The following is a 12,528-nucleotide window of genomic DNA, read 5'->3' as shown; positions in this document are numbered from 1 at the left end:
TTAGAACATGGACGTTTTTCCCTTTCCACGCCCAGACAGGTCAATTTTGCTTCCATATCCTTGCTTCTGCAAAGATTGCTCGTACGAATTTTTTATCTTCTTATATTGCTCATAATCCAGTTTGATTCCGTAGTCATCTGCAAGCCGGCGTGCTGTTTGAAAGGCTGAAAAAAACAACAACATTTATTTAAAGGGACCAGACACATAATGATACAACAACAAGAAAAAAAAGAAAATTGTCAAAAACTAACGTAAAATTTATATTGTTGTGTACAACCATTGATTCCTACTTGCTGATGTATCACATCGCTTACGACACATATTTCTCCCACCTCAGATAAGTAGATCCAATAATTTAACCATGCTAGAAATTCTAATCTTGCCCATTGGCGAAGATAAAATGCCCGTATGGAACTCCCTCCCTTGTTGAAGACTGTCGTCTGTAGCATCATGTAAACCTTGTCTTTTGGCAATATTTAGAACGCTTATTAATTATTTATCACTTCAAATGTCACCATAAAACAGCTTTAACGCACCTTTCAAGATAATTAAATTATCAAGAATTCACTCTCCTTCGAACGATTTAAAGACCGATTTGACTATTAACATAATCTGAATCATTGCGCGCATATCCATAACCACGAATAATCGCATATCCATACGCAATTATTTTCAATAAGCACAAAAGAGTTCCAGCAAAAGATACATTTTTACTTAATTTTGTTTAACTGAGGTGGGAGGAAAAGCATCTACCATAGCCGCTCGTGTAAGATAGGTTCATCCCGACCCTCGCGCAGGATGTTTTGCGGAAACTCGGTAAACCTCGTTTCCGCAAAACACCCTACGCTCGGGTCAGAATGAACCTATCTTACACTCTCGGCCATGGAAGATACTTATAATCTTTCAAATTTTTTTGCACATTTTTCTCACTCCAAAATTTATAGGGTTTGTCCGTTACAAGTTATTTTAAAAATAGCGTAGGCATGTGTACCTGTACTCACCACTTGACTTTTACATGCCAAATATATACACACTATAACTTATTAAAATTATTATGCACTATATTTTACAAGTAAACTCATCTGAGACAGCGACAAACTATTCTTTAAATCATGTACAGTGATGTATTAACTAGATATATTGCATTAAAACTTTAGACATTAAGTGTTCCCACCCATTCAGCAATCAAGTTAGATATCTCAATTTTGCATATAATGTAAGTCTAATAAGAACGGCCCTCAAGCACATTTAAGACGATATCTCAGCAATTACTTGATGTACATGTAAATGTATTTATTGATTGCATTGACACTTTATAGTCCAGCAGAACCTGGAGTGAACCGTGCATTGGCGTATATACAAAATATTTTTGCATTTTCTTAATGGCATGACTGCACCATAACATAATCTAAATGATGCCACTCTGACATCGGTGGGCATATCCTGGAATTCAAGATGGCGTCCAAGATGGCCGCCAACGGACAATTTGTACCCGGAGTGATCAGTGCATTGGCATCTATACAAAATGTTTTTGCATTTTCTTAATGGCAAGTCTGTACCATAACAGAATCTAAATGATGCCAATCTGGCATCGGTATGCAACTCTTGGAATTCAAAAAGGCGTCCAAGATGGCCGCCAACGGACAATTTGTACCCGGTGTGAACAGTGCATTGGCGTCTATACACAATGCAATTTCTTAATAGCGTTTCTTACCATAACAGACTCTGAATAATGCCACTCTGGCATCGGTGGGCAACCCTTGGAACTCAAGATGGCGTCCAAGATGGCCGCCAACGGACAATTTATACATTCAAACATTAGGACATGATTTCATATGATTGACATACTATTTTATGGAAAATACTGAAAGTTCATAATTATTAATCCATTATCACTACCCTTCTTCAAAATTTTGACACAAAATGGTCTTCTTTGAAATGGATATCAAAAGTTAAAAAGGGTGCCAATGTATTATAAAGCAAGTGATCATATTTTGTAGGCGAAATTCTTAACCTGTGCGAGAAAGCAAAACAGCGTGCAACAGTTAAGGGTCGAATGTCATCTAAAAGTTGTACTGATCATGATAATGTTTATCCGTGCTGAAAGGGAAGGTGATTGGTGCTTACATCTAGCTGGGATCAAGTGTATGATTCTAAACTTTTTTGCGGCGGGTAACTTTAAGTATGACCGCTATGGTCTCTATCATTTGAGATCGATGGAATCGCTTCCGAAACCAGTCCGAGAAAAATTCTTAAAAGGTGAACACATAATGCGTCAAATACCCGAAACATGGAACGCGATATGGAGCGATATGTTCATTGAAACGACCTTTATGAGGTACGCACTTGGAGCCGGGGGAATAATAGGAATCACACTCAAGCCTGCAACTGAAACGTTATAGGCACTCAGTCTGCACATATGTAGTCAAATGGAACATGGCATCGAATTTATTTGTGAAGGAGAACGACCACAGGCAAACATTTAACGAAGATAGGAAAAGCAGGATATAAACCGATATGAAATACCGCACTTCTATCAAGACCAAGATCAATTAATGCATTCATCAACTGCGGCCCATCGATCATCCACAAGAGCTGGTAAATGTTGTTACCTGAGAGCTTGTTCCATTTGTAGCTAATGTACACGATGTCATCGCAATTGGTACGAAGCAAATGAAAGACTTTAAAACGGATAGTCAGTATCATTCCACGAAGCCATTCTGCGATCAATTAAAACTCAATCCGCATCAAGGAAGTCACTCAAGATGAGTTGAGATCATTTGACACAGAGTTGATCGATACCAGAGTTATTGGTCTGCAAGCGAGTTCACGGGAAAATGACTTGAAATGTGTGTAATCGTATGAATTGTCGCCTGTTTCCCCCTCTTTGTTTCCTGCATCAGGTGATCTCAGAATTGCCAAATCAAAGTCACAAATGAAGAAGATTTTACATGTAGAAACGTCTGCAAGACAATCACCAAAGCAGATAGAATGGGTTATAATTGGCGGTTCTGCAATTGTATGTATAATTCGCTGGCCCATAAGTGGAACGGTGATGGATTACATTTTCCAATTAAGAATATATATTGAAAGGAAACTGGCCGACTTCAATATGTACTTTGTATTTGACAGCACAAAAGGTGAAACGCGAGAATCACGAGGAATGACATATTGTCGGATACACCAACTTTCTACAGTTATGCAATTGCCCACACAGTATGCCATTCTTACTGTACCAGAAAACTTAAACAGTTGATTTCTCTTATATGTGACGATTTGTCGACAAATCTAACATTCCCAGAAACAGGCTCAAGACACAAACTCGTTAAAACTGGGAAAGACGATTTTCAACTCGACGTTACAGAGAGTGTAACAATAAGACATGTGCACATAACATGAAGAGGCGAATAATACCCTTGTTCAACAAATGGTTGTTGTTGCCAATGAGACCGAAAGTGGTATGTGCATAATATCTGAAGACATCGATGTGTTTATGCTGGCCCTTTATCATTTTCTGGTACTCCCAGTGTCTTTGAAAGTATTAATGGAATAACCAATACAATGCCCCGCAGTTAAAGACATCAACGCGACTGTTGAGGCTAACAATATAATACTGGATATACCAGCATCTCATGCACTATCCTGTTGTGACATATTGGCGTGTTGTCATGGAATAGGAAAGGAAACAGCTATTAAAGTTCTAAAATCTCAAAAATACACACTCGAGTCTGTTTGAAATAAAACATTCTGATTCTGGACGCCATCGTCAGGGAATTGACGTCCTTTGATGCTGCTTGTTTCGAGCTAGACTGAATAAATGCAATGTTAGACATGAGAATAACTGCATGGGCCAAAAAGATTGAAAAATCTCCAGCATCAGCACCAAAGCTTCAGTCACTCCCCATGCATGTATATGGAAATACGCCGTCAATATTTATGCGAAAAGCTACAGAAACAAACCCAGATCCACTAGAACTTGATCGTTCGGATCATGGTGGGATGCGAAATGAAGATCACAAATTGTTGTCAGACGTTAAAGTTCATATTGATGTACAAAGGGCACCGCAAACTGATAAGGTGTTCATGTGAAAACCAAATGCTGTGCTTTAGTATGCGATGTCTTTGTTATAGCTCTCGACTGACATGCACTGTGTTCTGTGTTTGTCGTGGAGAAAGTATGTGCTGTAACGAAGAGAACAAATAGGCAATCAATGAATACGCTTGCTGACCGATGAAACACTTATATCAAAACGTGTCAAATGAAACAACTGTTTTATGTAGATAACTTTAATATACAATGTTAGTCTCTTTTTGTGGTATTATCAGTAAAGATCAAGGTCCACTGCCGGCACCATACCATTGATAAGTTTCAGTGTGCTAAGCATTTCTGTCACACAACCGCTATTTCCTTTGTCTTGTAGCTGTTTGAGATAAAAGGTGCTCCTAGTTTATCAATATCTTCAAGTACAGGTCCCATATAATTCATTCTTTCCAAATTATTAATATCTCTCTTCCAAGTATTGGTTCCGTATTGTTGATTATTTTCAAGTTGATCACTATCTATTTTCAAGTACGTGGCCCATATAATTGAACCGTATTCTAATAGAGATCGAAGGAACTTTTCCGACATTCTAAAGGACATTGTTTTAAGTTGCGTAATGGGAAACCAAGTCTACCTATTTACAGCAAGATGTTTGCTATGTGGACACGTTCACAATGTTAAGTCATTTGATATAAGTAATCCATGGTTAGGATATGACTCAACGTGTTTCAGTGTTGTATTGTTAAGTTCAGGAAAATAGTATGATCAGATTACAATTTTTGCATTACATTTCATGCCCCATGGAAGCACACTTTTCAAGTTCATATTATAAGTATCTATCATGTGTTTCCGGTACGGATAGAAAAATCCGACCCGAGGGCACGTGCGTAGGCCGGTAACGAGGCTTGCCGAAGATACTTATATTCTAATGGTTAATGGGATATGAGGCGTTCTTTATCTATCGATACAGCAAACAATCAATGCAAGGAGTCACACACGAGAGTTGACGCTCATTGGAAGGTCATTTATATGGCAGAGAAACAACAGCGGTCCTAGGAATGCTCCTTGTTGTACTCCGGAGTCTACGTGTCACTCGGAACTCCTCGGCCATTTCCCATATAAAACAACCTAGGGTGTATATGGACGGTTTATAATGTCAGAAATCTTAACATTAACTACGCTGCAAGTAGATCGCGTAGTAATTTCAATTTTCAATTTAGCGGTTAAACCTTAGAAATTAATGTCACTTGAGTGTTTGTTTACATCGAATGTGACCCCTGGTGACCAATGTGAGAACCCCTTTAATTCACTGGATTCCTCAACCTTATTAGTATGAGCAGGGAAAGTGTCATGTGACAGAAAATATCCTTCTGAAACGATTTGTTTTATTCTGAACAGAGCATTTGAAAAAAATCCTCGACTGTCATTGGCCAACACAAAAATGCAAACACCAAGTATGTGCTACCTTTTACTACTGACACAGGTAAGCCTTGGTAGAAAACAGACTGACTGAACTTTACTCTATGAAACGTATTTTTGGTACATTCGTCAGAATCGACCCATGATAAAATATTGCGCAGAACGTTTGAAAAAACAACAACACACAACTTCGATTGTCATTGGTCCATACAAAAATGCAAACATATATTGTTCTGAAATAAGGACCCTAAAAGCAATATATCATTATCTGAAATAAATCGTAACCCATCAAACTTTTCATTCACAGCAGCAATATGCTTTGCAGTCAAATACGTTTTTGCCTTTTATTAGCACCTGTATAGCCAACTTGATAGACAATTTTTACGGTGAACCGGGCGGACCACATTAGGTACAAACATGCTTCTTTTGGCCAATATCCCGTCAAAGGGTAGGGGTAAAATTCCCATATAAACTTCAAAATTCAAAACTCCATAGTACTATAGGGTTCCGACATGGAAACTTTCTCATGGCCTCTCAGAAAGGACACCAGGGATCTAATGGTGTAGCTAATCGGATTGCTCAATATGCTGAATGGCGTCAATAAAGTATGCCCATACAACTGACTTAAAGGTGCACTCTTACAAATTGAGAGTTTTCACCTTTTGTGTTTTTTTGGTCTCGTTATCAGCTCATTTAAGATAACTTAAAATGGAACAGATCTCAATTGTTTGGTAAAATGCCGTAAATTTCATTTTTCCTACAGCGTTAGTTACATTTTTAGTAATAAAACCTCAATATCCAAACGTAAATATCTGATCTTTTGTCAGCAGTCTTATATCACAGGCTTCCAGATATGTGCGCAAAAATGGCTCATTCCAAGACACAAGATGAAAAACAGTTGTCAAAACAATCAATCTGAGAGATCAGCTTTAAGTTCCATATTGAATATCACCCCAGGGAAATGGAGTTATTCAATGAGCCTACAGCTGTCTTCACAACTGAATTAAAATGAATAACATGTAGTAGGTACTTAATACATTTGAAGGATGTCCTTACTTGGGTCCCTGTTAAGGCAGATATCCCGCATGTCCCGACACCACATGCAGCCAATCGCACAAAGCCGCGAGAAGAACCGCTTGCAGCAGGCGAAACAGCAGCAGAGAATCATACAGACGAAAGAACCAACGAAAATTATTTTTATGGCGTGTTTTTGCCATTTTTTGGCAACCCTTTCGAGTTTTGTATCCTTTTTCGGCTCCTCTCCCTATAAATAAAACAGATGAATAGCTGGAATAAGGAAACTTGCACATACATAAATAAATGAAATAATGAATAAATATAAACATAGATGATATTTGTTGATTTCAGTGAAAGATCGTATTTTATTTCACGAGTGTCATAGAAAAAACAACATGTTTTCACTAGTGGCGAAGACGCGAACTCAAATATAGTTTTTCTATGATCACGGATTAAAAAAGTATTCTTAAAGTTGAAATTTCAGTCCTTAGTTTGCAGTGTGACTATCAAATATCAATGTTATTTCACTGATAAAACTCCTTTAAATCGAAAAGCATGAAAGATAATTGTTAAATATTTCATTCGTGACTATTAAAAAAGGAACTCGACCCACAAATCTCAAATGATGTTAATGGGAAGAATACATGCTTTGTGCAGAAGGAACCCGAGCACATATTTCGCTAGTTCTCTGAAAGCTCTATTACTGGTGATCCCATATAGTTTTGGTTACAATTGAAAGATGATTTATTTCCGATGACCATAACTGATATATAAAATAGAATGACAAGAAATGCAACTATGAGTATTGAAATTAGTAACAACGCATACACAATATAGATGGAACATTAACCCGTGCAAGTGCCCTATTAATACTTATTCAAAGCGCAACAAAAGTGCACATTTTTCACCTTGCACTCTGCCCTTTTTAATCCTGGCTGAAGCACTGCATTGCCATACAACATCCTTTTTTTTCTACAGAACACACACACTAGTAATGTCGTATCGTCCAGTCCCCCCCCCCCTCCTAGCACATAACTGACGTTAATACAACCAGTTGTTACACTCCTGCTGCCAGCTTTAAGTAGTACCGTCCCTCAGCACTTTCAGTGCTTTGATTTCACTTGCACTTTATTTCAAATGAAATTGGGCGTGATATGATAAATGGCCAGACCCAAAATTTTTGTGACACAGTCGAACCCCGTTGGCTCAAGCTCGCTTGGCTCGCTTTCCTCGATGGTTCAAACTGGATGTAAAGGACCGATTTCTTTATTAAACTGATGGTAAGCATTCCCGCTTGGCTCGATTTCCCCGAGGCTCGAGGTATTTTCGCTGGAACCCGTAAGTTCGAGCCAACGAGGTTCGACTTTACTTTTTCGGTAAATCGTTTCAATTTGTGTGTTTTTATATATTCAAATTCAAACTTTTCAACTGATACCAAGACAACATGGGGTTACCAATACAGACAGACTGCAGATCGTAAATGTCAAGGAACAATACAATATAGATGTGGACGTTAAAACGTTGTTAACGTAAACAAACAATTGGCCCCTTGAGATCTAAATTACATGAGACAAATATAAAATGTACACTTCATACATATTTATTTGTCCTTTATTTACAAAAGACGAAATGAGAACGTGAACTAGAAAGCACACACACGCGCACGCACACGCGCGCACACACGCACGCACGCGCGCGCACGCACGCGCACACACGCACATGCACAATTCTGACCAGTTATGCACCGTGCTGATTAACATTAAACACTAGTTAAAATATATTACAAACATCAATTCAATTACTGAAATCTGCCATGCGTCCAGTAAACATGTTTGGGGCGAACGTTTGCTGTTTGGTTCCCCGCTGGGATACAAAACAAAACGTTTAATGCTCGCATTACTGAACGCACTGCTGCTTTACAACATCAAGCACGCAATTATAAAACAGATCGAAAAATGCAAAAAGAATGCACCAATCACTTTACACGTTTTCTCACGTATATATATACATAAATATATTGTGCCCATCCATCTTCACTGAGTTATCGTCTTGATCTCGGTATCAGAAACCTGATTTCTTTTATGTTTCAAGATATCTCTAATACAACTAATTCTTGTACATAACATCTGTGACTTTTTGTAAAACAGGTCATTTGTAAACTTTACCGTCATACAAATACATCCGTTTTGTTTACTATTGCAGTATAGTTCCTCTTGTTACATCAATGATACAAAATTATTTTGAATTTTGAGATAGTTGTGAATATGCCCGGCATTTTGACTTTATCTCTACAGTAAATTAAATTTGTAGACCAAACTCCACGCAGCGGTTATTTCCCTTTACTACCTCCACGCACATCTCATGATGATGATGATGATGATGGCTGCTGCTGCTGATAATGGTAATGATGGCTGCTGCTGCTGCTGAAAACGATGATAATGGCTGCTGCTGCTGATGATGATGATGATGACGGCTGCTGCTGCTGATAATAATGATGATGATGATGGTTGTTGGTGCTGATAATGATGATGATGGATGCTGCTGTTGCTGATGATGATGGATGCTGCTGCTGCTGCTGATGATGATGATGATGATGATGATGATGATGATGATGATGAAACTACTCAACTGTACAAACGCTTATTGACTTACCGGTAACGTATAATCTTTGCCACCGTTTTCCCACTCGTAAGCTGGATCGAAGTCCCAGTTTAGTTTTCGCAATAGTTTTGAATCAGAAAAATCGCCACCGGAATTGACGTCATCTTTTCCTTTTCCCATAACATCACTCGTGGACAATACACTTCCGGTACATGTTGTGGTCAGGCATATCAATGAGAACGCCAACGGAACTGAATATCCTGTAACACGTCTTGATCTAAGTTTTGGTTGAATCAATTCGAGCTATACCAAAAGAACAATAATCACAGGTCGAAACCTTTAAGTAACCTTACCTGAGAATTTCAAAATTATGCTCATCGTTCGCTTCTGTTCATCGCATTAAACGGAACGTTATGCATATTTTACCAAAAAATAAACGACGTCATACCATGGAACTGACGTCACTTCTGAAAATGGCGCCAAATATATTGGAAATGTTACGTCATTTCTAAAACGATAATTTGCCAATCTTGTTCGCGATGACGAATGACTTTTTAAAAAACAGGTATGGCTAAAATGTTGCCATTGTTGGAAACAGAGTAAAACTATTTCAAACTTTGACTGAGGCATTAAAAGCTGCACTGTCGCCAATTGACCTTTTTAACAACTATTTAATTGTTGTTGTTGTTGTTGTTGTTGTTGTTGTTACGTTCGAATGTTTTATTGCGTTACTAACGCTTCAAGAAATAAATAGTTTTTCGGCAGCTTTCCAAACAATTGAAATCTATTCTACTGAGTGATCGTATATGCCTGAATTGAAGGCATTGATGCCAAAATCAGCTTATTCTGAGACAAAAACTAAAAGAACAGTCAAAATATGGCAATCTGTGAGAGTGCAGCTATAATGTAAGTGTTACAGAATTTTAAAACAGTGATATAATTATATCAATTTGATTAAATTAGATCGCTTATAAATTTCCATAAAATACCGAAAACTTAACAACATATCAGAGAGAGATATCTATTTAAAACAACTTCGCAAGATTCCCGTGTATGACAGTACACAATAACTAAGATTTTTGAGATTTAGAGACGAAACCCCGTTGGGAAATGGTTACATTCAGTTGAAAAAAATAGTATTTTACATCCAGTTCGAGCCAACAAGGACATCGAGCCAAGCGAGTTCGAGCCAAAGGGGTTCGACTGTTCAACTGTACAACTAAACCATTGCGACGTCCTAATTTGGTTTCCCGATTGCTGAAAACACATAATTGGGCCGATTGTTCAGAACTTCAGAACAGAATCGTCGTTAGAATTTAAACGTGACATGTATATGGATTTGCTAATATATACCAATAAAATAAGTACAGCTGAAACAGTTTTCTCAAATCGTGCTATGAACGCTCAGATCACAAGTGTATCTATAAAACTTCCAGGCACCAATTTCTCGAAACTTCTTAAGTCCCTTATAACAGGATTAAGCTAAACTCACTATTTTTGTTTTCAATAATTTGCAAAATATTAACTTCTTTAACGATTTTTATACTTTAAATAGGAAGTACGTTTAATATATTTACAATAAACCATTTTTTATTTATCAAAATCAATTTAAAGTATGTATTTGGGTTTATTGAAATAAGTCACTTAAGCCTGTTAAGCTTAAGAGGTTTCGAGAAATTGGGGCACAACAGTAGAGATTTGAAAGTTAACAACGATGAAGTTAACAACGATGAAGATAACAACGATGAAGTTAACAACGTTGTTAACTTTAACAGAGTTCCGAACAATCGGCCGATTACTCGAAAATATTGTGTAAAGAAGAGATTCGCGCCTTTTTTCCGGCGCCAGCCTTCTTAAACATTAAGATTTTGCACAATATATTCTAACTATTACAAATATTATTGTAATTAAAAACTACGATTAAAGTCATATTGTACAATGTCCCAGATCAAGGCAACCTTTTTTTATTTACACAGTCCGTTAATTGCGTATTGCTTGTTATCTTTATAAATGAATAATTAGGTTATCACTGAGCGCAATAAAATGTGCACCTTTCTTGATAAAACCACTTTCAGGTCGTTTTTTTTGTTTAACCGATTTAATTGTCCAAGGTCAGTGATTTTATTTAGGCGTAGATAATAAGTAATCTTCATTTTTTCAGCCAATGAAATCGCCTACTGGCCTTCCGAATATGTACGGCACATACCTGTTAAGAATAGTGATTTTACAACTTATTAAACAGAGACGATCTCGTGATTTGGTTTCCAACCTATAATCTAAGACATTTAGAAGAAGGCTAGCGCTTTTACATCGGCTTAAAGCTGCACTTTCACAGATTTACCGTTTTGAAAACTTTTTTTTTGTCTTGGAATGATGAATTTTTTGCCTTTATATCTGTAAACCAGTGAAAAAAGACTGCTAACAAAATATTAGATCGCATATTTCATAGTTCGATAATTGATGATTTATGCATATTTCCTAAACCGTTAGTAACGGTTTAAGCCATAAAACATTAATTTTCGAACGGAAATCTAAAAATCTACGATCTGATTTTTTGACAGCAATTTTAGATCATTGTTTTGCAGATATTTACGCAAAAATTTGCTCTTTCTAAGACAAAAAATAAAAAAAGTTGTAAAAAATGGTAAATCTGTGAAAGTGCAGCTTTAAAGCTTAAGAGACACGATGTCACGATTTTATTTTAAATCTATAATCTATGACATTTAAGGGTGATTCTTTAATAAAGTGACACTCTTATACAAAATCATTACATACACATGTATAACAACATAAATTTCGAATGATACACCTTTAACTACTTACTAAATAATGCATTTATGTAAAATATTAATTACTGCTAACAAAACTGTAACTGTGTATTTAATAGCTGAAAACGCAAAATATTAATTGACTGGTGAGTGCTAAAACATTTACTGTGATCTACTATCGTCTCATAAGGTAGAAATATCGTGTTTTCTGCATCTGTATATCAACACTAAGCTCGATATTCTTCATAAGAACCATTGTTGTCGAAATTTATTTATCCTTTTTGGTAAATAAAAACATTTGTATTAATTGTGGTATATCTTATTTGAGAGTAAGAGTGCATCTTTAACGACTTAAAAAGGCTTGCTCGCTGCGCGCTCTTAGACAATATTTTACATATAAATGTGTTCCAACTATCGCATGGTTTAAGCAATATTCGATTTAAACTTCTATTTATATTTGATTAGGAAATAGATGCACAGCCCACCCCCACCCCCACCCCCACCTTTACACACACATCCTTTGTTTGGTGACGAATCAATCGTGATGCCAAGCTGGCGTAGTCATACCTAGTATAACACAGATTGTATGTTCAATACAAATAATTATACATTACGCGCACGAAACGAAAGATTTACCACAAGAATAGTGAATCGGAAAAAAATTGTTTAGACTAAGCTGCA

General features: G+C 36.9%; 1 protein-coding gene across 1 annotated transcript; it reads right to left on the bottom strand.

The window, feature by feature from the left end:
* LOC128241109 (uncharacterized) lies at positions 1–9,259 on the bottom strand. The gene is made up of 3 exons (XM_052958087.1): positions 9,131–9,259; positions 6,518–6,725; positions 1–164 (listed from the first exon to the last, which is right to left on the bottom strand). The coding sequence occupies exons 1-3, from the start codon at positions 9,257–9,259 to the stop codon at positions 1–3; spliced, it is 501 nt and encodes a 166-aa protein (XP_052814047.1).
* Positions 9,260–12,528: the final 3,269 nt, after the last annotated feature.

The sequence above is a fragment of the Mya arenaria genome, chromosome 7 (genome assembly GCF_026914265.1).
Source record: "Mya arenaria isolate MELC-2E11 chromosome 7, ASM2691426v1".
Lineage (NCBI taxonomy): Eukaryota > Metazoa > Mollusca > Bivalvia > Myida > Myidae > Mya > Mya arenaria.
The sequence above is the reverse complement of the archived record's forward strand: the minus strand, read 5'-3'. Positions and strand labels throughout refer to the sequence as shown.